The sequence below is a fragment of the Taudactylus pleione genome, unplaced genomic scaffold (genome assembly GCF_031769625.1).
Source record: "Taudactylus pleione unplaced genomic scaffold, aTauple2 ptg000073l, whole genome shotgun sequence".
In the NCBI taxonomy this organism is placed as follows: domain Eukaryota; kingdom Metazoa; phylum Chordata; class Amphibia; order Anura; family Myobatrachidae; genus Taudactylus; species Taudactylus pleione.
Window position 1 is genome coordinate 5,721,921 of NW_028284475.1, and position 22,341 is coordinate 5,744,261.

Sequence of the window (22,341 nt, forward strand, 5' to 3'; positions counted from 1 at the left end):
CTGTGGATTAGGGGGAGGGTTAGGGTTAAGCTATGGGTTAGGGGGAGGGTTAGGGGAGGAGTCAGGGTTAAGGGGAGGGTTAGGGTTAGGCTGTGGGTTATTGGAGAGTTAGGGTTAGGCTCTGGGTTAGGGGGAGGGTTAGGGTTAGGGGGAGGGTTAGGCTGTGGGTTAGGGTTAGGCTGTGGGTTAGGGGGAGGGTTAGAGTTAGGCTGTGGGTTAGGGGAGAGTTAGGGTTAGGCTGTGGGTTAGGGGGAGGGTTAGGGTTAGGGGGAGGTTTAGGGTTAGGCTGTGGGTTAGGGGGTGGGTTAGGGTTAGGCTATGGGTTAGGGGAAGAGTTAGGGTTAGGGGGAGTGTTAGAGTTAGGCTGTGGGTTAGTGGAGGAGTAGGGTTAGGCTGTGGGTTAGGGGGAGGGTTATGGGAAGAGTTAGGTTTAGGGGGAGGGTTAGAGTTAGGCTGTGGGTTAGGAGGAGGGTTAGAGTTAGGCTGTTGGTTAGTGGAGGATTAGGGTTAGGCTGTGGGTTAGGGGAGAGTTAGGGTTAGGCTTTGGGTTAGGGTGAGGGTTAGGGGAAGAGTTAGGGGGAGGGTTAGGGTTAGGCTGTGGGTTAGGGGGGAGGGTTAGGGTTAGGCTGTGGGATAGGGGTAGGGTTAGAGTTAGGCTGTGGGTTAGGGGAGAGTTAGGGTTTGGCTGTGGGTTAGGGTGAGGGTTAGGTTAGGGGGAGGGTTAGGCTGTGGGTTAGGGGGAGGGTTAGGGTTAGGCTGTGGGTTAGGGGGAGGGTTAGGGGAAGAGTTAGGGTTAGGGGGAGGGTTAGAGTTAGGCTGTGGGTTAGGAGGAGGGTTAGAGTTAGGCTGAGGGTTAGGGGAAAAGATATGGGGGAGGGTTAGGGTTAGGCTGTTGGTTAGGGGGAGGGTTAAGGTTAGGCTGTGGGTTAGGGGTAGGATTAGGGTTAGGCTGTGGTTTAGGGTGAGGGTTAGGTTAGGGGGAGGGTTAGGCTGTGGGTTAGGGGGAGGGTTAGGGTGTGGGTTAGGTGGAGAGTTAGGGTTAGGCTGTGGATTAGGGGGAGGGTTAGGGTTAGGCTATGGGTTAGGTGGAGGGTTAGGGGAAGAGTCAGGGTTAAGGGGAGGGTTAGGGTTAGGTTGTGGGTTATTGGAGAGTTAGGGTTAGGCTCTGGGTTAGGGGGAGGGTTTGGGTTAGGGGGAGGGTTAGGCTGTGGGTTAGGGTTAGGCTGTGGGTTAGGGGGAGTATTAGGGTTAGGCTGTGGGTTAGGGGGAGTATTAGGGTTAGGCTGTGGGTTAGGGGGAGGGTTAGAGTTAGGCTGTGGGTTAGGGGAGAGTTAGGGTTAGGCTGTGGGTTAGGGGGAGGGTTAGGGTTAGGGGGAGGTTTAGGGTTAGGCTGTGGGTTAGGGGGTGGGTTAGGGTTAGGCTATGGGTTAGGGGAAGAGTTAGGCTGTGGGTTAGTGGAGGAGTAGGGTTAGGCTGTGGGTTAGGGGGAGGGTTATGGGAAGAGTTAGGTTTAGGGGGAGGGTTAGAGTTAGGCTGTGGGTTAGGAGGAGGGTTAGAGTTAGGCTGTTGGTTAGTGGAGGATTAGGGTTAGGCTGTGGGTTAGGGGAGAGTTAGGGTTAGGCTTTGGGTTAGGGTGAGGGTTAGGGGAAGAGTTAGGGGGAGGGTTAGGGTTAGGCTGTGGGTTAGGCTGTTGGATAGGGGTAGGGTTAGAGTTAGGCTGTGGGTTAGGGGAGAGTTAGGGTTTGGCTGTGGGTGAGGGTTAGGTTAGGGGGAGGGTTAGGCTGTGGGTTAGGGGAGAGTTAGGGTGAGGGGAAGAGTTAGGGTTAGGCTGTGGGTTAGAGGGAGGGTTAGGCTCTGGGTTAGGGGGAGGGTTAGGGTTAGGCTGTGGGTTAGGGCTAGGGTTAGAGTTAGGCTGTGGGTTAGGGGAGAGTTAGGGTTAGGCTGTGGGTTAGGGGGAGGGTTAGGTTAGGCTGTGGGTTAGGGGGAGGGTTAGGGTTAGACTGTGGGTTAGGGGGAGGGTTAGGGGAAGAGTAAGGGTTAGGGGAGGGTTAGGCTGTTGGTTAGGGGAGAGTTAGGGTTAGGGGGAGGGTTAGGGTTAGGTTGTGGGTTAGGTGGAGGGTTAGGCTTAGGCTGTGGGTTAGAGTTAGGCTGTGCGTTAGGGGAGAGTTAGGGTTAAGGGGAGGGTTAGGGTGAGGCTGTGGGTTAGGGGGAGGGTTAGGGTTAGGCTGTTGGTTAGGGGGAGGGTTAGAGTTAGTCTGTGGGTTAGGGGAAGAGTCAGGGTTAAGGGGAGGGTTAGGGTTAGGCTGTGGGTTATTGGAGAGTTAGGGTTAGGCTCTTGGTTAGGGGGAGGGTTAGGGTTAGGCTGTGGGTTATTGGAGTTAGGGTTAGGCTCTGGGTTAGGGGTAGGGTTAGGGGAAGAGTCAGGGTTAGGCTGTGGGTTAGGGTTACGCTGTGAGTTAGGGGGAGGGTTAGGGGAAGAGTTAGGGTTAGGGGGAGGGTTAGAGTTAGGCTGTGGGTTAGGAGGAGGGTTAGAGTTAGGCTGAGGGTTAGGGGAAAATTTAGGGGGATGGTTAGGGTTAGGCTGTTGGTTAGGGGGAGGGTTAAGGTTAGGCTGTGGGTTAGGGGTAGGATTAGGGTTAGGCTGTGGTTTAGGGTGAGGGTTAGGTTAGGGGGAGGGTTAGGCTGTGGGTTAGGGGGAGGGTTGGGGTTAGGCTGTGGGTTAGGGTGAGGGTTAGGGTTAGGCTGTGGGTTAGGGGGAGGGTTAGAGTTAGGCTGTGGGTTAGGAGGAGGGTTAGAGTTAGGCTGTGAGTTAGTGGAGGATTAGGGTTAGACTGTGGGTTAGGGGAGAGTTAGGGTGAGGGGAAGAGTTAGGGTTAGGCTGTGGGTTAGGGGGAGGGTTAGGCTCTGGGTTAGGGGGAGGGTTAGGGTTAGGCTGTGGGTTAGGGCTAGGGTTAGAGTTAGGCTGTGGGTTAGGGGAGAGTTAGGGTTAGGCTGTGGGTTAGGGGGAGGGTTAGGTTAGGCTGTGGGTTAGGGGGAGGGTTAGGGTTAGACTGTGGGTTAGGGGGAGGGTTAGGGGAAGAGTAAGGGTTAGGGGAGGGTTAGGCTGTTGGTTAGGGGAGAGTTAGGGTTAGGGGGAGGGTTAGGGTTAGGTTGTGGGTTAGGTGGAGGGTTAGGCTTAGGCTGTGGGTTAGAGTTAGGCTGTGGGTTAGGGGAGAGTTAGGGTTAAGGGGAGGGTTAGGGTGAGGCTGTGGGTTAGGGGGAGGGTTAGGGTTAGGCTGTTGGTTAGGGGGAGGGTTAGAGTTAGGCTGTGGGTTAGGGGAAGAGTCAGGGTTAAGGGGAGGGTTAGGGTTAGGCTGTGGGTTATTGGAGAGTTAGGGTTAGGCTCTTGGTTAGGGGGAGGGTTAGGGTTAGGCTGTGGGTTATTGGAGTTAGGGTTAGGCTCTGGGTTAGGGGTAGGGTTAGGGGAAGAGTCAGGGTTAGGCTGTGGGTTAGGGTTACGCTGTGAGTTAGGGGGAGGGTTAGCGAAAAAGTTAGGGTTAGGCTGTGGGTTAGGGGGGGTTAGGGTTAGGCTGTGGATTAGGGGGAGGGTTAGGGTTAGGCTGTGGGTTAGGGGGAGAGTTAGGGTAGGCTGTGGATTAGGGGGAAGGTTGGGGTTAGGCTGTGGGTTAGGGGGAGGGTTAGGGTGTGGGTTAGGTGGAGAGTTAGGGTTAGGCTGTGGATTAGGGGGAGGGTTAGGCTATGGGTTAGGGGGAGGGTTAGGGGAAGAGTCAGGGTTAAGGGGAGGGTTAGGGTTAGGCTGTGGGTTATTGGAGAGTTAGGGTTAGGCTCTGGGTTAGGGGGAGGGTTAGGGTTAGGGGGAGGGTTAGGCTGTGGGTTAGGGTTAGGCTGTGGGTTAGGGGGAGTATTAGGGTTAGGCTGTGGGTTAGGGGGAGGGTTAGAGTTAGGCTGTGGGTTAGGGGAGAGTTAGGGTTAGGCTGTGGGTTAGGGGGAGGGTTAGGCTTTGGGTTAGGGGGAGGGTTTGGGTTAGGGGGAGGGTTAGGCTGTGGGTTAGGGTTAGGCTGTGGGTTAGGGGGAGTATTAGGGTTAGGCTGTGGGTTAGGGGGAGGGTTAGAGTTAGGCTGTGGGTTAGGGGAGAGTTAGGGTTAGGCTGTGGGTTAGGGGGAGGGTTAGGGTTAGGGGGAGGTTTAGGGTTAGGCTGTGGGTTAGGGGGTGGGTTAGGGTTAGGCTATGGGTTAGAGGAAGAGTTAGGGTTAGGGGGAGGGTTAGAGTTAGGCTGTGGGTTAGTGGAGGAGTAGGGTTAGGCTGTGGGTTAGGGGGAGGGTTATGGGAAGAGTTAGGTTTAGGGGGAGGGTTAGAGTTAGGCTGTGGGTTAGGAGGAGGGTTAGAGTTAGGCTGTTGGTTAGTGGAGGATTAGGGTTAGGCTGTGGGTTAGGGGAGAGTTAGGGTTAGGCTTTGGGTTAGGGTGAGGGTTAGGGGAAGAGTTAGGGGGAGGGTTAGGGTTAGGCTGTGGGTTAGGCTGTTGGATAGGGGTAGGGTTAGAGTTAGGCTGTGGGTTAGGGGAGAGTTAGGGTTTGGCTGTGGGTGAGGGTTAGGTTAGGGGGAGGGTTAGGCTGTGGGTTAGGGGGAGGGTTAGGGTTAGGCTGTGGGTTAGGGGGAGGGTTAGGGGAAGAGTTAGGGTTAGGGGGAGGGTTAGAGTTAGGCTGTGGGTTAGGAGGAGGGTTAGAGTTAGGCTGAGGGTTAGGGGAAAATTTAGGGGGATGGTTAGGGTTAGGCTGTTGGTTAGGGGGAGGGTTAAGGTTAGGCTGTGGGTTAGGGGTAGGATTAGGGTTAGGCTGTGGTTTAGGGTGAGGGTTAGGTTAGGGGGAGGGTTAGGCTGTGGGTTAGGGGGAGGGTTGGGGTTAGGCTGTGGGTTAGGGTGAGGGTTAGGGTTAGGCTGTGGGTTAGGGGGAGGGTTAGAGTTAGGCTGTGGGTTAGGAGGAGGGTTAGAGTTAGGCTGTGAGTTAGTGGAGGATTAGGGTTAGACTGTGGGTTAGGGGAGAGTTAGGGTGAGGGGAAGAGTTAGGGTTAGGCTGTGGGTTAGGGGTAGGATTAGGGTTAGGCTGTGGTTTAGGGTGAGGGTTAGGTTAGGGGGAGGGTTAGGCTGTGCGTTAGGGGGAGGGTTGGGGTTAGGCTGTGGGTTAGGGTGAGGGTTAGGGTTAGGCTGTGGGTTAGGGGGAGGGTTAGAGTTAGGCTGTGGGTTAGGAGGAGGGTTAGAGTTAGGCTGTGAGTTAGTGGAGGATTAGGGTTAGACTGTGGGTTAGGGGAGAGTTAGGGTGAGGGGAAGAGTTAGGGTTAGGCTGTGGGTTAGGGGGAGGGTTAGGCTCTGGGTTAGGGGGAGGGTTAGGGTTAGGCTGTGGGTTAGGGCTAGGGTTAGAGTTAGGCTGTGGGTTAGGGGAGAGTTAGGGTTAGGCTGTGGGTTAGGGGGAGGGTTAGGTTAGGCTGTGGGTTAGGGGGAGGGTTAGGGTTAGACTGTGGGTTAGGGGGAGGGTTAGGGGAAGAGTAAGGGTTAGGGGAGGGTTAGGCTGTTGGTTAGGGGAGAGTTAGGGTTAGGGGGAGGGTTAGGGTTAGGTTGTGGGTTAGGTGGAGGGTTAGGCTTAGGCTGTGGGTTAGAGTTAGGCTGTGGGTTAGGGGAGAGTTAGGGTTAAGGGGAGGGTTAGGGTGAGGCTGTGGGTTAGGGGGAGGGTTAGGGTTAGGCTGTTGGTTAGGGGGAGGGTTAGAGTTAGGCTGTGGGTTAGGGGAAGAGTCAGGGTTAAGGGGAGGGTTAGGGTTAGGCTGTGGGTTATTGGAGAGTTAGGGTTAGGCTCTTGGTTAGGGGGAGGGTTAGGGTTAGGCTGTGGGTTATTGGAGTTAGGGTTAGGCTCTGGGTTAGGGGTAGGGTTAGGGGAAGAGTCAGGGTTAGGCTGTGGGTTAGGGTTACGCTGTGAGTTAGGGGGAGGGTTAGCGAAAAAGTTAGGGTTAGGCTGTGGGTTAGGGGGGGTTAGGGTTAGGCTGTGGATTAGGGGGAGGGTTAGGGTTAGGCTGTGGGTTAGGGTGAGAGTTAGTGTTAGGCTGTGGATTAGGGGGAAGGTTGGGGTTTGGCTGTGGGTTAGGGGGAGGGTTAGGGTGTGGGTTAGGTGGAGAGTTAGGGTTAGGCTGTGGATTAGGGGGAGGGTTAGGCTATGGGTTAGGGGGAGGGTTAGGGGAAGAGTCAGGGTTAAGGGGAGGGTTAGGGTTAGGCTGTGGGTTATTGGAGAGTTAGGGTTAGGCTCTGGGTTAGGGGGAGGGTTAGGGTTAGGGGGAGGGTTAGGCTGTGGGTTAGGGTTAGGCTGTGGGTTAGGGGGAGTATTAGGGTTAGGCTGTGGGTTAGGGGGAGGGTTAGAGTTAGGCTGTGGGTTAGGGGAGAGTTAGGGTTAGGCTGTGGGTTAGGGGGAGGGTTAGGGTTAGGCTTTGGGTTAGGGGGAGGTTTAGGGTTAGGCTGTGGGTTAGGGGGATGGTTAGGGTTAGGCTATGGGTTAGGGGAAGAGTTAGGGTTAGGGGGAGGGTTAGAGTTAGGCTGTGGGTTAGTGGAGGAGTAGGGTTAGGCTGTGGGTTAGGGGGAGGGTTAGGGGAAGAGTTAGGTTTAGGGGGAGGGTTAGAGTTAGGCTGTGGGTTAGGAGGAGGGTTAGAGTTAGGCTGTTGGTTAGTGGAGGATTAGGGTTAGGCTGTGGGTTAGGGGAGAGTTAGGGTTAGGCTTTGGGTTAGGGTGAGGGTTACGGGAAGAGTTAGGGGGAGGGTTAGGGTTAGGCTGTGGGTTAGGGGGGAGGGTTAGGGTTAGGCTGTGGGATAGGGGTAGGGTTAGAGTTAGGCTGTGGGTTAGGGGAGAGTTAGGGTTAGGCTGTGGGTTAGGTTAGGGGGAGGGTTAGGCTGTGGGTTAGGGTTAGGCTGTGGGTTAGGGCGAGGGTTAGGGGAAGAGTTAGGGTTAGGGGGAGGGTTAGAGTTAGGCTGTGGGTTAGGAGGAGGGTTAGAGTTAGGCTTTGGGTTAGGAGGAGGGTTAGAGTTAGGCTGTGAGTTAGTGGAGGATTAGGGTTAGGCTGTCGGTTAGGGGAGAGTTAGGGTTAGGGTGAGGGTTAGGGGGAGGGTTAGGGTTAGGCTGTGGGTTAGGGGGGAGGGTTAGGGTTAGGCTGTTGGATAGGGGTAGGGTTAGCGTTAGGCTGTGGGTTAGGGGAGAGTTAGGGTTAGGCTGTGGGTTAGGGTGAGGGTTAGGTTAGGGGGAGGGTTAGGCTGTGGGTTAGGGGGAGGGTTAGGGTTAGGCTGTGGGTTAGGGGGAGGGTTAGGGGAAGAGTTAGGGTTAGGGGGAGGGTTAGAGTTAGGCTGTGGGTTAGGAGGATGGTTAGAGTTAGGCTGAGGGTTAGGGGAAAAGTTAGGGGGAGGGTTAGGGTTAGGCTGTTGGTTAGGGGGAGGGTTAAGGTTAGGCTGTGGGTTAGGGGTAGGATTAGGGTTAGGCTGTGGTTTAGGGTGAGGGTTAGGTTAGGGGGAGGGTTAGGCTGTGGGTTAGGGGGAGGGTTAGGGTTAGGCTGTGGGTTAGGGGGAGGGTTAGGGTTAGGCTGTGGGTTAGGGGGAGGGTTAGGGTTAGGCTGTGGGTTAGGGGGAGGGTTAGGGGGAGAGTTAGAGTTAGGCTGTCGATTAGGAGGAGGGTTAGAGTTAGGCTGTGAGTTAGTGGAGGATTAGGGTTAGACTGTGGGTTTGGGGAGAGTTAGGGTGAGGGGAAGAGTTAGGGTTAGGCTGTGGGTTAGGGGGAGGGTTAGGTTAGGCTGTGGGTTAGGGTTAGGCTCTGGGTTAGGGGGAGGGTTAGGGTTAGGCTGTGGGTTAGGGCTAGGGTTAGAGTTAGGCTGTGGGTTAGGGGAAGAGTAAGGGTTAGGGGAGGGTTAGGCTGTGGGTTAGGGGAGAGTTAGGTTTCAGTGGAGGGTTAGGGTTAGGCTGTGGGTTAGGGGAGGGTTAGGGTTAGGCTGTGGGTTAGGGGAGAGTTAGGGTTAGGGGGAGGGTTAGGGTGAGGCTGTGGGTTAGGGGGAGGGTTAGGGTTAGGCTGTTGGTTAGGGGGAGGGTTAGAGTTAGGCTGTGGGTTAGGGGAGGGTTAGGGTTAGGCTGTGGGTTAGGGGAGGGTTAGAGTTAGGCTGTTGGTTAGGGGGAGGGTTAGGGGAAGAGTTAAGATGCATACACACACAACGATGTTATTAACCAACGATTTTAGTGAATGATTTTCCTTCAGATTTTCCCTTGAAAAAGTGAACGAAAATAGTTCACTAAAAATCTTTGGTTACTAAATTACTGAATGATTTTCATGAATGATGAACGATTTTTTTAATCATGCATATAGTGAATGGAAATTATTCATCATTTATTGTTCATTCTGTACAACATGAACGATTTTCTGAACGAAAATCGTTTGTTGGACAGTCAGAATGGACGATAAACTACTAACGTGAATGCGCATGATCGATTATCGTTCATTGTTCACCTTAAAAAGATGAACAATTTTACAAACTATTTAACGATAACGACGTCGTTATAGTTAAATCGTTAAAAAAATCGTTGTGTGTACGCACCTTTTGAGTTAGGCTGTGGGTTAGGGGGAGGGTTAGGGTTAGGCTGTGGGTTAGGGGGAGGGTTAGAGTTAGGCTGTGGGTTAGGGGGAGGGTTAGGGTTAGGCTGTGGGTTAGGGGAGAGTTAGGGTTAGGCTTTGGGTTAGGGGGAGGGTTAGGGGAGAGTTAGGGTTAGGCTGTGGGTTAGGGGGAGGGTTAGGGTTAGGCTGTGGGTTAGGGGGAGGGTTAGGGTTAGGCTGTGGGTTAGGGGAGGGTTAGGGTTAGGCTGTGGGTTAGGGGAGAGTTAGGGTTAGGCTTTGGGTTAGGGGGAGGGTTAGGGTTAGGCTGTGGGTTAGGGGGAGGGTTAGGGTTAGGCTGTGGGTTAGGTTAGGCTGTGGATTAGGGGAAGAGTTTGGGTTAGACTGTGGGTCAGGGGAAGAGTTAGGATACTTACGAAATTCTGTAAGGATCCTGTACCCAACCTCCATTTCTGAAGGTGCTTATAATGCTATCCGCCTATTTTTGAGTGAATACGCCCGATTCTATGTGACAAGCATCGGTGTGCATGTTCTGGAGGGAGAAGCAGGGTGGATGGGGGGTGCTGCTTACTACATGTAGGTGTTGCGCAATGGGGGCGGCACCAAGCTTTACTAAAGTATAGGGTACGCCTCAGCATACACAGACACATATACATTGCTTTTATACATCATTTCTGAACAGTTCAGTCAGCATCGGTCCCATGATGTGGGGTTCACATTTTATAACCTTTGTCCAGATATTATTATCATTACTTACATATTAATGGAGCACTGTATATATACTATGTAATTAGTGCTTGCACCATGTAAGCTTACAGTCTAAATTCCCCACTGCGCACACATGTATTTGTACTGCAGCGTATATATAATGTGGACATTATAGTTATGACCGTCTGCTACACATTAACCGGTGCTACAGTGGTTAGCACTGCTCAGTTGCGCCCGCTGTCTGCGCTAAGCGTGTATTTTCTCACCTGTTTACACCGATCCCATCTCTGGTTTAAATTAATACTAATGGGTTATATGATTTGTCTAGATTGAAACGACGTTCAAACGCACTGACACGCCTGCGTTTCGCCGACCTCCGTCCCACCCATCTCACCCCCAAGCGGTACTTCCTGTCAGTCACTCTGCGATGGGTTTGCCAGTTCACTGCGATAGGTCTGCAGTGTGATCGCAGTGAGACCTTTGCACTGCAATGCAGAACGCAACAATTGACCATCTGCGCGCGTAATTGCAGTTGCGGTCGGTAATGAATCGGCCCCAAAGTTCTCTGATCATACACTATATAAATAAAGGATGCAATAATAATAGAGTGCCACGTAATGTAAGTAATAGGTGAGACTCTGAGGAGGGATCAAAGCAAAAAAGAGCCAGTAACTCGGCACCTGGGTAACACCATACTGCAATGCACGTGGGGGAGATGTAACATGTGCATGGAGATTTAGGGACTCATTTCTCAACAAGTTTTATCATTCACAATGAGTGATAAAACTCGTTGCGTTTGAATAATGGTGCTCCAGCCAATCGCCTCCCAACTGTCACATTTCAAACAGATGACAGTTGGGAGCTGATTGGCTGGAGCACCATTAATATACACAGTGAGTTTTAACACTCGTTGTGTATGATAAAAATCTGCGGTGAGTGCAGGCTGCACTCACCGCAGATATTTTTTTTGTCACTCTCCTGAGGTGTGAACAGAACTCAGGGGTAATTAGCGCCCTCCATCCTTACCACAGCTGCCTCCAGCGACGTAAGCCATAGCTCAGGGCACTAATTTCGGAATCTATGGGTTAATACACATTGTTAGTCTAGAGAATATACTGGCCACGCCCACATGGCACTGGCCACACCCACATGGCACTGGCCACACCCACACAGTGCCGGTCATAGTTCCTCCCCTTAGTATAGGCCCTTGAACATTTTCACGCCTCGGTCTGTGTGGCTTTTAATCCGGCCCTAGTGTGTCCTAGCTCAGATCTAAACTGCAGTGTAAATCTGAAGCTGGCCAGCATGTGTGGGCTACATGCAAAAGCAGCCAGTGTTTACCCTGCACGCACACCTAATAAATGTATGTGCGCCCCTGGCAGTGCTAAATGGTTTGTCCAGGTGCACAGTTACTTGTATTATCAGGATCAGCCCTGACTACTTTTGGACAGACGGGCTGCTTGGCCCACAATACCTTGTTCTTGCACAATTCGGGGCATCATTGGGGGTATTATTGGGGGTATAGGGGGAGTACTTCTTTGGCACTTGAAATCCACTCACTAAAAATGCACCGAGCTCTCCCCCAGGCTGCGCTGCACCTATGGCAGATAAAACAATTTCACAGAGGAAGGGAACTTTATTTTTTAAATGTTTTCAGAGTTCTCATCATATAATTGCGGCCCATAGACAGCAGCCATGCCCAACCAAGACGCTAGATCCTGACTTTCAGGATCACCCAGCTTGTCCTGGCACCAGGCCTCAAACTACTATGCTACAATAACTTGTGTGTTTTACTACGTCACAGACACCTATTGTAGCCCTGAAACACTCCTCCATTGTCTGCACTTCAGCCCTGGCTTCTTAAAGCGGTAGGGAATCCCCCAGTCTGGGAACTGGCTGAGAAGGTCCCAGGATAGGGTATGAGCTGATCAAGACAAACTCACACCTTCTCCTGGGACTACCTCCTGAGCCCAGGTGTATATATACGCTGCTGTCCACTTCCACAGTGGCATGGCAATAAATGATTGGGGTCTCCACATTCAGGTTACTTGCATTTATTGATTTGCCTTCCTCCATGATCCAAAGAACTATAGATCAATGTCTTATAGTCCAATCTGACCTCAAAGTCTAGAATAAAGAATGTGTCAGTGACCTGATCTCTGTGTGTGCCCAGCATAAAGGATGTGTCAGTGACCTGATCTCTGTGTCCAGCATAAAGGATGTGTCAGTGACCTGATCTCTCTGTGTCCAGTATAAAGGATGTGTCAGTGACCTGTTCTCTGTGTCCAGCATAAAGCATGTGTCAGTGACCTGTTCTCTGTGTCCAGTATAAAGGATGTGTCAGTGACCTGATCTCTGTGTGTGTCCAGCATAAAGCATGTGTCAGTGACCTGTTCTCTGTGTCCAGCATAAAGGATGTGTCAGTGACCTGATCTGTGTGTGTCCAGCATAAAGGATGTGTCAGTGACCTGATCTCTCTGTGTCCAGTATAAAGGATGTGTCAGTGACCTGATATCTGTGTGTGTCCAGTATAAAGGATGTGTCAGTGACCTGATCTCTGTGTCCAGCATAAAGGATGTCTCAGTGACCTGATCTCTGTGTGTGTCCAGTATAAAGGATGTGTCAGTGACCTGATCTCTATGTGTGTCCAGCATAAAGGATGTGTCAGTGACCTGTTCTCTGTGTCCAGCATAAAGGATGTGTCAGTGACCTGATCTCTATGTGTGTCCAGCATAAAGGATGTGTCAGTGACCTGTTCTCTGTGTCCAGCATAAATGATGTGTCAGTGACCTGATCTCTGTGTGTGCCCAGTATAAAGGATGTGTCAGTGACCTGATCTCTGTGTGTCCAGCATAAAGGATGTGTCAGTGACCTGTTCTCTGTGTCCAGTATAAAGGATGTGTCAGTGACCTGATCTCTGTGTGTGTCCAGCATAATGGATGTGTCAGTGACCTGATCTCTGTGTGTGTCCAGTATAAAGGATTGTCAGTGACCTGATCTCTGTGTGTGTCCAGTATAAAGGATGTGTCTGTGACCTGATCTTCGTCCAGTATAAAAGATGTGTCGGTGACCTGATCTCTGTGTGTGTCCAGCATAAAGGATGTATCAGTGACCTGATCTCTGTGTGTGTCCAGTATAAAGGATGTGTTCAGTGACCTGATCTCTGTGTGTGTCCAGTAAAAAGGATGTCAGTGACCTGATCACTGTGTGTGTGTCCAGCATAAAGGATGTGTCAGTGACCTGATCTCTGTGTGTGTGTCCAGCATAAAGGATGTGTCAGTGACCTGATCTGTGTGTCCAGCATACAGTATGTGTCAGTGACCTGATCTCTGTGTGTGTCCAGCATAAAGGATGTGTCAGTGACCTGATCTATGTGTGTGTCCAGCATACAGGATGTGTCAGTGACCTGATCTCTGTGTGTGTCCAGCATAAAGGATGTGTCAGTGACCTGATCTCTGTGGGTGTCCAGCATAAAGGATGTGTCAGTGACATGATCTCTCTGTGTGGGTGTCCAGCATAAAGGATGTGTCAGTGACCTGATCTCTGTGTGTGTCCAGCATAAAGGATGTGTCAGTGACCTGATCTCTGTGTGTGTCCAGCATACAGGATGTGTCAGTGACCTGATCTCTCTGTGTGTGTCCAGTATAAAGGATGTGTCAGTGACCTGATCTCTGTGTGTGTCCAGTATAAAGGATGTGTTCAGTGACCTGATCTCTGTGTGTGTCCAGCATAAAGGATGTATCAGTGACCTGATCTCTGTGTGTGTCCAGTATAAAGGATGTGTCGGTGACCTGATCTCTGTGTGCAGCATAAAGGATGTGTCAATGACCTGATCTCTCTGTGTCCAGTATAAAGGATGTGTCAGTGACCTGATCTCTGTGTCCAGCATAAAGGATGTGTCAGTGACCTGTTCTCTGTGTCCAGCATAAAGCATGTGTCAGTGACCTGATCTCTGTGTGTGTCCAGCATAAAGCATGTGTCAGTGACCTGATCTCTATAAGAAACTCTGTAGTGAGTAGCCAGACCTACCATATAGGCTAGAAATGGTAATTGTTTCTAGAAGCCATGTGACTCCTAAATAGTAGTTAATCACTATTATTTTTTTTTCTTACAGCCCCGCCTGCTTTCCGTGAGACTCCGCCCATGCATGTGGAGGTGCGTGTCGGAGACACCTTGACGCTCACTTGTCTGGCGTATGGGAACCCGCAGCCGGTCGTGTCGTGGAAGCGAGATGACGCCATCATAGAGAGCGGGGACAGGATCCAGGTAAGTGTGAACGTATAGGGAATTTCCTGTACGAGTGTGGCCCTAGATACACAGCGAGGCGCAGGGAGAAGTGGGATAGGTGGTGATTTTGGAAATCCGGTTGTGTTATCGGTGACTTTCATGTCTCCGTCTGTAATAGAGTTTGACTGTGCCTAAGCTCGCCATAATCGCGCCTCACTCAATCTCGTCAAGACGAAACTTAAACAGTAGACGGGCCTGAGGGCAGCACGTTGGCTGCGGATGAAGCGTTCTCACCATGCTCCATCTTACGCTACTGCGTCTTCCTAGGCTACTTACTATTGTAAAAGAGTTTTATCCATGACCAGCTTTAGGCTTGACCAGCCAGGGACAGTGGAATCCTAGAGGAGAGACCAGCAGTGTGGGGTCCCCCCACCGTGATCCCACCAGTCCTAGGCCATTAGGAACTAGGACTGGTTTCTCCAGGGGAGTGGGTCCCGCAAAGACAAAGTGTGTGCCCCACTCTTAGGTACAGCCAACGCCAATAGGACTATAGCTCCACTCCGTACCCCTGAGGCTTTGGATACAGAGGTGATGTGTATATAATATTATACATGATATTGTTCTTTACAGCTGGACTACTGGTTACAGCAAGGCTGCCAGGGGATGATAGCCCTTGAGGAAATACAAGTGCCAGCATGCCTAGGCATCACGGGCTCGCTGGCACCTGTAGACCACCTGTAAGAAAAATATTGCAATAAAGATAGTACTCACACACCCCTTGTCCTCCTCCAACTCCACACCCCTTGTTTATTACTTACAGTCCAATAGTATAGGTCCTCTTCTCTCCATGTAGGCATCTAGGGAACTTGCCAAATATTTGCGGTAAGACTCTCCATAGGAATGATCATGGCTGCTCTGATTGGTCAGAGCGCGGAAGTTCCTATGCTCTGGCCAATCAGGGAAGCCTTTTCATTTCTATGGAGAGTGTCCGCATGTGACCTCTCATTACCGGTGGGGTCCCACAAGGGACAAGTCACATCGTATTTTAAGGGTGCTTGACCAGGAACCCTGAGGAAGGTGGGTCTGTCTCCACTGAAACGTTGGTGTGACGACAGGATGTGCTGTATTCATTAATATATTATGCCTCTTTGCAAGTAAGTCCCTGAGTGCCGCCCTTCTATTTACACACACTGTAATTGTTTTTGCAATATCCGTGTATAACTAGGCAGAAACGCAATAGTGTATTATGTGTGTGTGTGTGTGTATATGTATATATATATATATATATATATATATGAGAGAGATATATAGAGATATATATATATATATATATATATGAGAGAGATATATAGAGATATATAGATATACTTTATTATTACACACGGATCATCTTGCAGCAGCCAGACAATGGAAGACCTGCCTTGCAGACAGTAAACACTGCGCTGTGTTGTCTTTGGCTGCCGTCAGCCTCGTTTGCCCGCTGCACTCGTACCATACCCCTGTTTACTCATCAGAACATGTATTGTGCCTGCGTAGACACAAAACAGCCGAGCACATTGTATCAGCACTTCACAACAAAAGACCCTGCCACTGACTGTGCCCTGCAAGGTGGCGACAGCCTTCTCTGCTGCTCTGCCGCCCCCTAGTGTCCTACTCCGAAACAGCGCCCTCCTTGTTTCACAGTGTTCTCCAACACCACAAAATGATCTCATGTTCTGTTTATCAATAAATAATGAGAGCAGATTCTGCTTGTCAGAAAAGACGTTAGTTCCCAGTCCATCGATGGGCTGTATGCTCATAAATACCGGCTCAGCCTGCAAAATGGCGGCTTTTGCTGCGCGCAGGCGAAGAATGCTCTATAAGTGTTTGTTTGGAAATGTCGTTTACGTAGCAGTTTACAGCGAATAGGGAAAATGAAATTGTTTTATAAACGTTATATATCTGCTTCTTTTGTTTATCAGCCATTGATAGGGCGGGCAAAGGACCCCCATGTCACTGGCTGGTGAGGTCTGTTACAGCGACGGAATTTAACGTATCCACCGTGCACAGTCTCGGCAGACTTTACGTGTAAAATAAACGTTTAATCGGTATTGCGCATCTTGTTATAAAATAACTAATGTTTCTTTTTTTCCTAATTATCTTATTTTATTGTATAAAGGTTAATAATGGTTCTTTACGGATTATCGGGGTGCAGCGGTCCAGCGCCGGTCTGTACACGTGCCATGCGTCCAGTGACGAGGGCGAGGTGACCCACACAAGCCGCGTACTGGTCCAAGGTAAGACGTGATCACACGGTATAAGCTGACATTGAATACTGTGCCTCGGTTATATCACTCATACCTGGCCTCCAGCCTCAAAACTATTATCACAGACACAAAATGGCTCCTCCGCTGTTTAATGACCAGGCTTTAACGTATTGAGAAGTGTCATTTTTTGGGGGGGCTGGAGCAAATACAAGTAAATTTGATATGAGACCCTCTTGGTCACCTTCAGGCGTCTTTATCAGTTTTTACATCCCCTCTTGTTACTTTTGCCACATATATATTGCCTTATTTCTGTGCCTTCCATCAATGTTTTCCACCTAGTCCTTTATATCATCCAGGGACAGTTACTATTTTCGCTTTTCTCGGATATTGCACATCTTTGTCATAACCTGTGGTGCCTCAACTAAATATATTTGCCTGGATGATATAATTCTTGTGGTGAAAAGTACAGACTGGATATAGATAGGAGATCAAAACACCTAATAGAATTTGCAGGTGTCCCTCAAAGTTGTTTTAGTATCGAAAACCCCTTTTAAGGACGTTCAGTTGTTCTGCAAACATTGGACTTCCTAAATACTGTGGTGGAATTTGGTAGATGTTTGAAAATCCCTTAAAGTAGTCACAAAGTATGTCTGCATTTCTCCTCCCAGGTCCGCCCGTCATCGTCGTCCCTCCAGAAAACATTACCGTCAACGTTTCGCAAGATGCCTTTCTGACCTGCCAGGCCGAGGCCTATCCCGCTAATCTCACTTACAGCTGGTTCCACGGAAATAGCAACGTCTATCTCCTCAGGTGAGGTTCCGGCAGGTGTCGGCCCCACTACCCACCTTCTCCTGTGGACGGCTCTATTTACATATCTCAGCCTATATCTAGGGACGCAGAGAAGCACAAAAAAGGGAACGCCATCCCTTGGGGGTCTCATTGTTACCAGGGTGAACCGATCTTTTATGACAACCGAAGAGCCCAGACTCATTCCATCCCACCCACAATTATAACCCTAATAAGCCGGGCTATGCCCTCACGCAAGGACTGATAGCCAGGGCTTGAACATGTAAACTATGCAAAGTTCCTTCTGGGGAAATCCAGCTCAGGACTCTCCAGCGATTTATAACAGCCTTGTAATATAATCTTTAAATTGTCTTTTATGATTGTTCTGCCCTAGGTCTGTAGAGAAATTAGAAACGTTTGTTTCATTTCCCTATGACCTCCTCTTAACCTTCTGAATTTCAGCCGTCTCCAGTCCCGAGTCCGCATCCTGGTGGACGGGAGCTTTCTGCTACAACAGGTCACCCCAGAGGATTCTGGGAAATACACCTGCATCCCCAGCAACGGCATGTGGAAGTCGCCGTCTGCCTCGGCCTACCTCACCGTCCTGCGTAAGTAACAGCCTCCTGAGGCACCAAACATGGCCGGCGTTGCCTTTTTCAAAAAATATTCTTAAATCGGTGCCATTTTGCCTTCAGATCCAGCGTATGTGACTGACATGCCCCCCGAGACCTACTTGCCCATCGGGATGCGGGGTGTAATCAGTTGTCCCGCCAGAGCTAATCCACCTCTGTTATTTGTCAACTGGACCAAGGATGGTGCTGCTCTGGAGCTCCGCAAGGTAAGAGCTTATGGTTTACTTATTGGCTTGTGGTAATGTTCTTTACATGCCACAGTGCAATGTCCTATACTGATTCCACATTCATTGCCTGATTCTTTAGTTACTTATCTATAATCCCTAGATGAAAATCGATTGAAAAATACCAAAAACATCTCTAAAGGGCATTTTCACTTTTGCAAATGTCCGTTTAAACAGAGCCTTCGCCGTCGGTGTGCAATGCGGCCCCTAGCCCTGAGAGCGCTGATCTCCTGCACCAGGCTGGACTCCTAGGAAGTAAAATCTCCTCAAAGGAGGACATGTCGTGGTCCGTGTAGTGTCTGCAATGGCGTAAAGCCGCAGCTGTGTTTTGGCTACATGATAACACTTTCCAGTCCCTGCACCATAACTGTAATAATAGGTTGCTACAATTATACTGGAACATCTCACGGCGGTTGGCCTGATTTCCTGGGAGGTCCTCCTGGAGTTTGTGGCTGAGGTCCTCCTGGAGTTTGTGGCGGAGGTTCTCCTGTAGTTTGTGGCGGAGGTTCCCCTGGAGTTTGTGGCGGAGGTCCTCCTGGAGTTTGTGGCGGAGGTCCTCCTGGAGTTTGTGGCTGAGGTTCTCCTGGAGATGATGGCTGAGGTCCTGGAGATGGTGGCTGAGGTCCTCCTGGCCACAACTATGCAGGAATAGGGAGGGGGCTCTGTTTTAAAAAGGACATTTCCAGAAGTCCATGAGACCTTTTCCATACACACCTGTGAGACTTCCAGGAACTTTTTTGGTTAAGGGGGAAATACCGGCAAAACATTTGTGTACACTTCGCTGCTGTTAATGGAATTTATGCACTTATCTTATAATCATCCGATCAGTTCCGAGTTTCAGGCATTGCCAGTGCTGGCCTAGGAGAAGGTCACAAATGGTCGCATGCTAAGAAAGATTTAATACAAGAACGTTATGTAAAGTGATGTTAATGGCTTTTTCTCTCGTTCACAGTTCCCCGGTTGGTACTTAGAAGAGGACGGGTCTATTGTCATAGCAACGGGTAACGACGATGCTCTTGGCACATACACTTGTACCCCCTACAACAGCTATGGCACAGCAGGAATCTCCCTTCCCACCATGGTTATTCTAAAGGTAAAAGAAGCCGTCTTATCTTGTCTTCAACTTCTTCCATATATTGGGGGCCTCGGTTTCGATGAACTTACTGGAGTTTGTATGTTCTCCCCGTGTTAGGGTGAGGTTTCTTCCGGGTGCTCCGGTTTCCTCCCAAAAACACACTGGCGGGTTTATTGGCTGCTGACTAAATTGGCCCTGGCGTGTGTGCACCTGTGGCAGGGAAATTAGATTGTAAGCTCACGCAGACAGACTGTAACTTTTTAAAACTTCAAAGCTTTTTTATTTTTTATATTTCGAGCTCTCTGATGGTTCCTTCAACAGGATCCGCCGGCGTTCACTGTTCTGCCCAAGGAGGAGTATTTTCAGGACGTCGGGCGAGAGCTTGTGGTGCCATGCTCTGCAGTTGGTGACCCTCCCCCTTCTATACAGTGGTCTAAGGTGAGAGGGCATATACTACAGGCAATGCTAACCTATCACAGCACACTGATACCAGTAGAACTGAATGTAGGACATTTGCCATATGGGACCCTGTTCTTGGTAGAGGGGACGGGACAGCCAGGAGCCGCCACTCAGAGGTAGCGGATGGGCAGTGAGGATCATTGACTCGGTGAGTGAAGGTGGATGATAGATGATTGTATGGATAATGCTGGTACCGTCATTTACCTACCAGTAATGTTGGATCAGTACAGAGGTCTTACAGAGAAGTAGCTTGGCCAGGCAGTGTCCTCAGTGTCTTGTATGGAAGTTTTGCCTGTTCATACTAAGAGGGGATGATAGGACGCTCTGCCCGGACACTAACACTTGGAAGGGCTTGGATTGGTCAGTCATGAGAGCGACCGGATAAGACATTGGTACAAATCAGATCAGAGCCTATTTGTGTCCTGGCAGCAGGTTCTCAGGGAATATCTCAGACTATTTCAATACTTGATGTCGCTAAGGGGGCATAAAAATATGCTGGGTCTCCTGACCCACCTAAAGATCATGAAAAGTATATTGGTAATATAAGTAATAGTACTGTGCACGCAATCGGAAACCTATACAGCGGATTTCTCTGTAACCGGCCCAATATCTTCAAAAGCACAGTGGCGTAGTGGTAAGCGTTACTTTCTTACAGCACGCAGGTCATGAGTACAATTCACAGTCATGGCCTATCTGTGTGCGGTTTGCATGTTCTTTCCATGTTTGTGTGGGTTTCCTCCGGCACTCCAAAAACAATACTGCTGGTGTCTGTGCGTTGACAAATATTCTCTGTACAGCGCTGAGTAAATTGGCGGCGTGGCATAAATAAACGATTATAATAACATAGTAGAGAAGAATCAGAAAAGGGCTATCAGAATAGTGCGCGGGCTCCATAACAAAAGAGCTTAGAGGAGGGAAGGGTCTGAGGTGATAAGGCTGTAAGGGATTAATAGGGATCAGGAAGGCAGTATTTAGAAATCTAAGAGGATTTCTAGAACAAGGGAACACACTGTGAAAATGGAGGACGTAGGGCATCAGATTTACAGGAAGAGTGTCAGCTCCATGGAACAGCCTCCCAGCACTTATGCACGTTACAGTACAGTAAAATAACTCCAGAATATATGGGACCAGCAGTTGGTAAGACTTATATTGAATTAAGGAGAAACTGCAAAAAAATAGGCAGAAGAGACGGACGCGTAGGTGTTTTATTCACATTAAATTCTGTGTTTCTATACAATATACACAAATCAATGATAGATTCATACAGCATTTCTGCAAACATTACCTAGAACCAGCTAGTGGTTTACGCCATCTACTGCCCATGTGTGGTACTGCAGCAGGTCCATTGCGTCCATCCAATATCCTTATGCAGTAATCCTGTTATAACACCTATCATCCCTGCCACAAGCCTATACCAGATCCAGTGAAACCTATCGGGATTGTATTGTATGATAAATTGTTATTGATTTGTGTAGATAATGTGAACTATACCTACAATATAAGAATAGACCAGCAATGATAGACAAAAAGGGTTGCTTTGTCATGGATATATAACAGCGATTTTGTTCTGCAGCTGGGGTTTGCTGGCAAAAGTGGCGCTCAAATGGACATCAACGGTAGCTTAGTATTTAGACCCCTGACCAAGGAGGAGCATGGCGTGTGGGAATGCATAGCGGCCAATCACGTGGCCAGGATTAGTACCCGCACTGCTGTCAACGTGCTGGGTGAGTTATTGCCCTGCGATGTGTCAGCTGGTGAGAAATCCCCGTTGTACCCACTTCTCTTACTTATATATTTATTTTGTGACGCTCTAATCTTTGTAGGCACCAGCCCCCATGCCGTATCCAACATCTCTGCCCAGGCGCTGGTGTCAGCGGTAAACATCAGCTGGACCCCCGGTTTTGACGGAGGATATTTCCAGAGGTTCAGCGTTTGGTATGCCCCGCTGTGAGTCTACTAACATAGGAGAGAGATGTGTCATTGTGTACAGGTGGAGGTCGTGCGAGGCGCGCTTATCACCGCACGTGGATTGCAACGATCTTCTTAGTATTCACAAAAACGCAGAATTTGGATAAATCATATGGATCAGTTTTGAGTGGAATTAAAATTACCTCAAAATAATTCTGAAAAACAAAATTTCAGTTAATTAAGCTTCCGGAAATAAATAAATGAAAGTGTCTAACGAATTGCATAGTTTAGAAACCATCTTCCTTTATTTTTATTTACAGTTTCTAGAAACTTTTTTTTTTACAGCTTCTAGAAACCGAAACGCTCATCTCTGGATTATGGCGGAGGCAGTAATTTGGGGCGCTGTAGAAAAAGGCATGAAATGCAATTTATGTAGTTCTCTTACGGGCTCCGGACATCACTGACAGATCGCCCAATAGGATTTCTTTCATCTACATCTCCCAACATTTAGGGGTGTGAAATTGAAGCAAAATAATCCTCGCTTGATTCATTCACCCCAGAAAGACACATTATTGTGTGAAGCTCCGCCCCTTTTAAAGGCAGCGAATCGTGTCTATCCTGTCAGAATCGGGACAGTTTTATCTAAGCATGCCATTAAAGCACCTCAGGGGTGTAACCGGTTCCTAGTACCCTGATTGGCTGCATTCTCATGAATATTGATGCCGCTCAGTAAATGACCGCCCCCGCTGTGTCTAGTCGATGGGTGAACTTTTGCTTTTGTTACTTCCTTTGCTTTATAAACCAGCACAAATCATGGACCAGCTTTTTTTTTTTTCCCATTTGTGTATCCAAACCAGATTCATCTCTTTAACCAGTTGTTTAACTCTGATCCGTAGTTGGTGTATTATAGATATCTGTGCGCCTGTATTTTCACCCACCGGGATCATGGAGCACAGTGAGAGTTTTATGTGTAGAGCGCGTACTATGAATAGTTATTAAAATATATAAGCTTCCAATGGAAGCGCATTAGACTAATCCACAACTATACGTTGGCACAGTGTGGAAAGCTGTTTTTAACATTGGCAGAGAATATGAAAACCTATTGCCCTCTTCGACATCATTGTTAGGCTTCAAGCTGGTTTGGGCTTTGTACTTCAGTAGGACTACACACAGGAATCTGGTGTTCAAATAAAATTGGTTCCACCATAAATCATTTATGTACCAGTAGCTATTGTTTCCTTGTGCAGTATGTCCTCATTGCTCCTCTGTGGCTATAAAATGGTAATTATTGCCTAGTAGACCTCTCCTGTGCAAACTGCTTCTCCTGCATGTTCTACTAACTCTATGTCGGGTAGATTTACTCATGCTGATGATGATGATATAAAGATCGGTCCGGTGGAAATCCCATAGTAGTGTGCCCGACGCGTTTTGTTGTGGAACAATGCAACATCCTCAGATAAAG

General features: G+C 49.2%; 1 protein-coding gene across 1 annotated transcript in view; it reads left to right on the plus strand.

Moving 5' to 3' along the window:
* Nucleotides 1-22,341, plus strand: part of IGSF9 (immunoglobulin superfamily member 9) — a 91,164-nt gene that overhangs the window by 34,657 nt on the left and 34,166 nt on the right. The window contains exons 4-12 of the mRNA XM_088467625.1: nucleotides 13,437-13,588; nucleotides 15,708-15,825; nucleotides 16,464-16,605; nucleotides 17,044-17,189; nucleotides 17,277-17,419; nucleotides 18,390-18,530; nucleotides 18,834-18,950; nucleotides 20,545-20,695; nucleotides 20,795-20,918. Of these exons, the coding sequence (XP_088323751.1) occupies nucleotides 13,437-13,588; nucleotides 15,708-15,825; nucleotides 16,464-16,605; nucleotides 17,044-17,189; nucleotides 17,277-17,419; nucleotides 18,390-18,530; nucleotides 18,834-18,950; nucleotides 20,545-20,695; nucleotides 20,795-20,918 (1,234 nt within the window). The remainder of the gene's footprint in view (nucleotides 1-13,436; nucleotides 13,589-15,707; nucleotides 15,826-16,463; nucleotides 16,606-17,043; nucleotides 17,190-17,276; nucleotides 17,420-18,389; nucleotides 18,531-18,833; nucleotides 18,951-20,544; nucleotides 20,696-20,794; nucleotides 20,919-22,341) is intronic.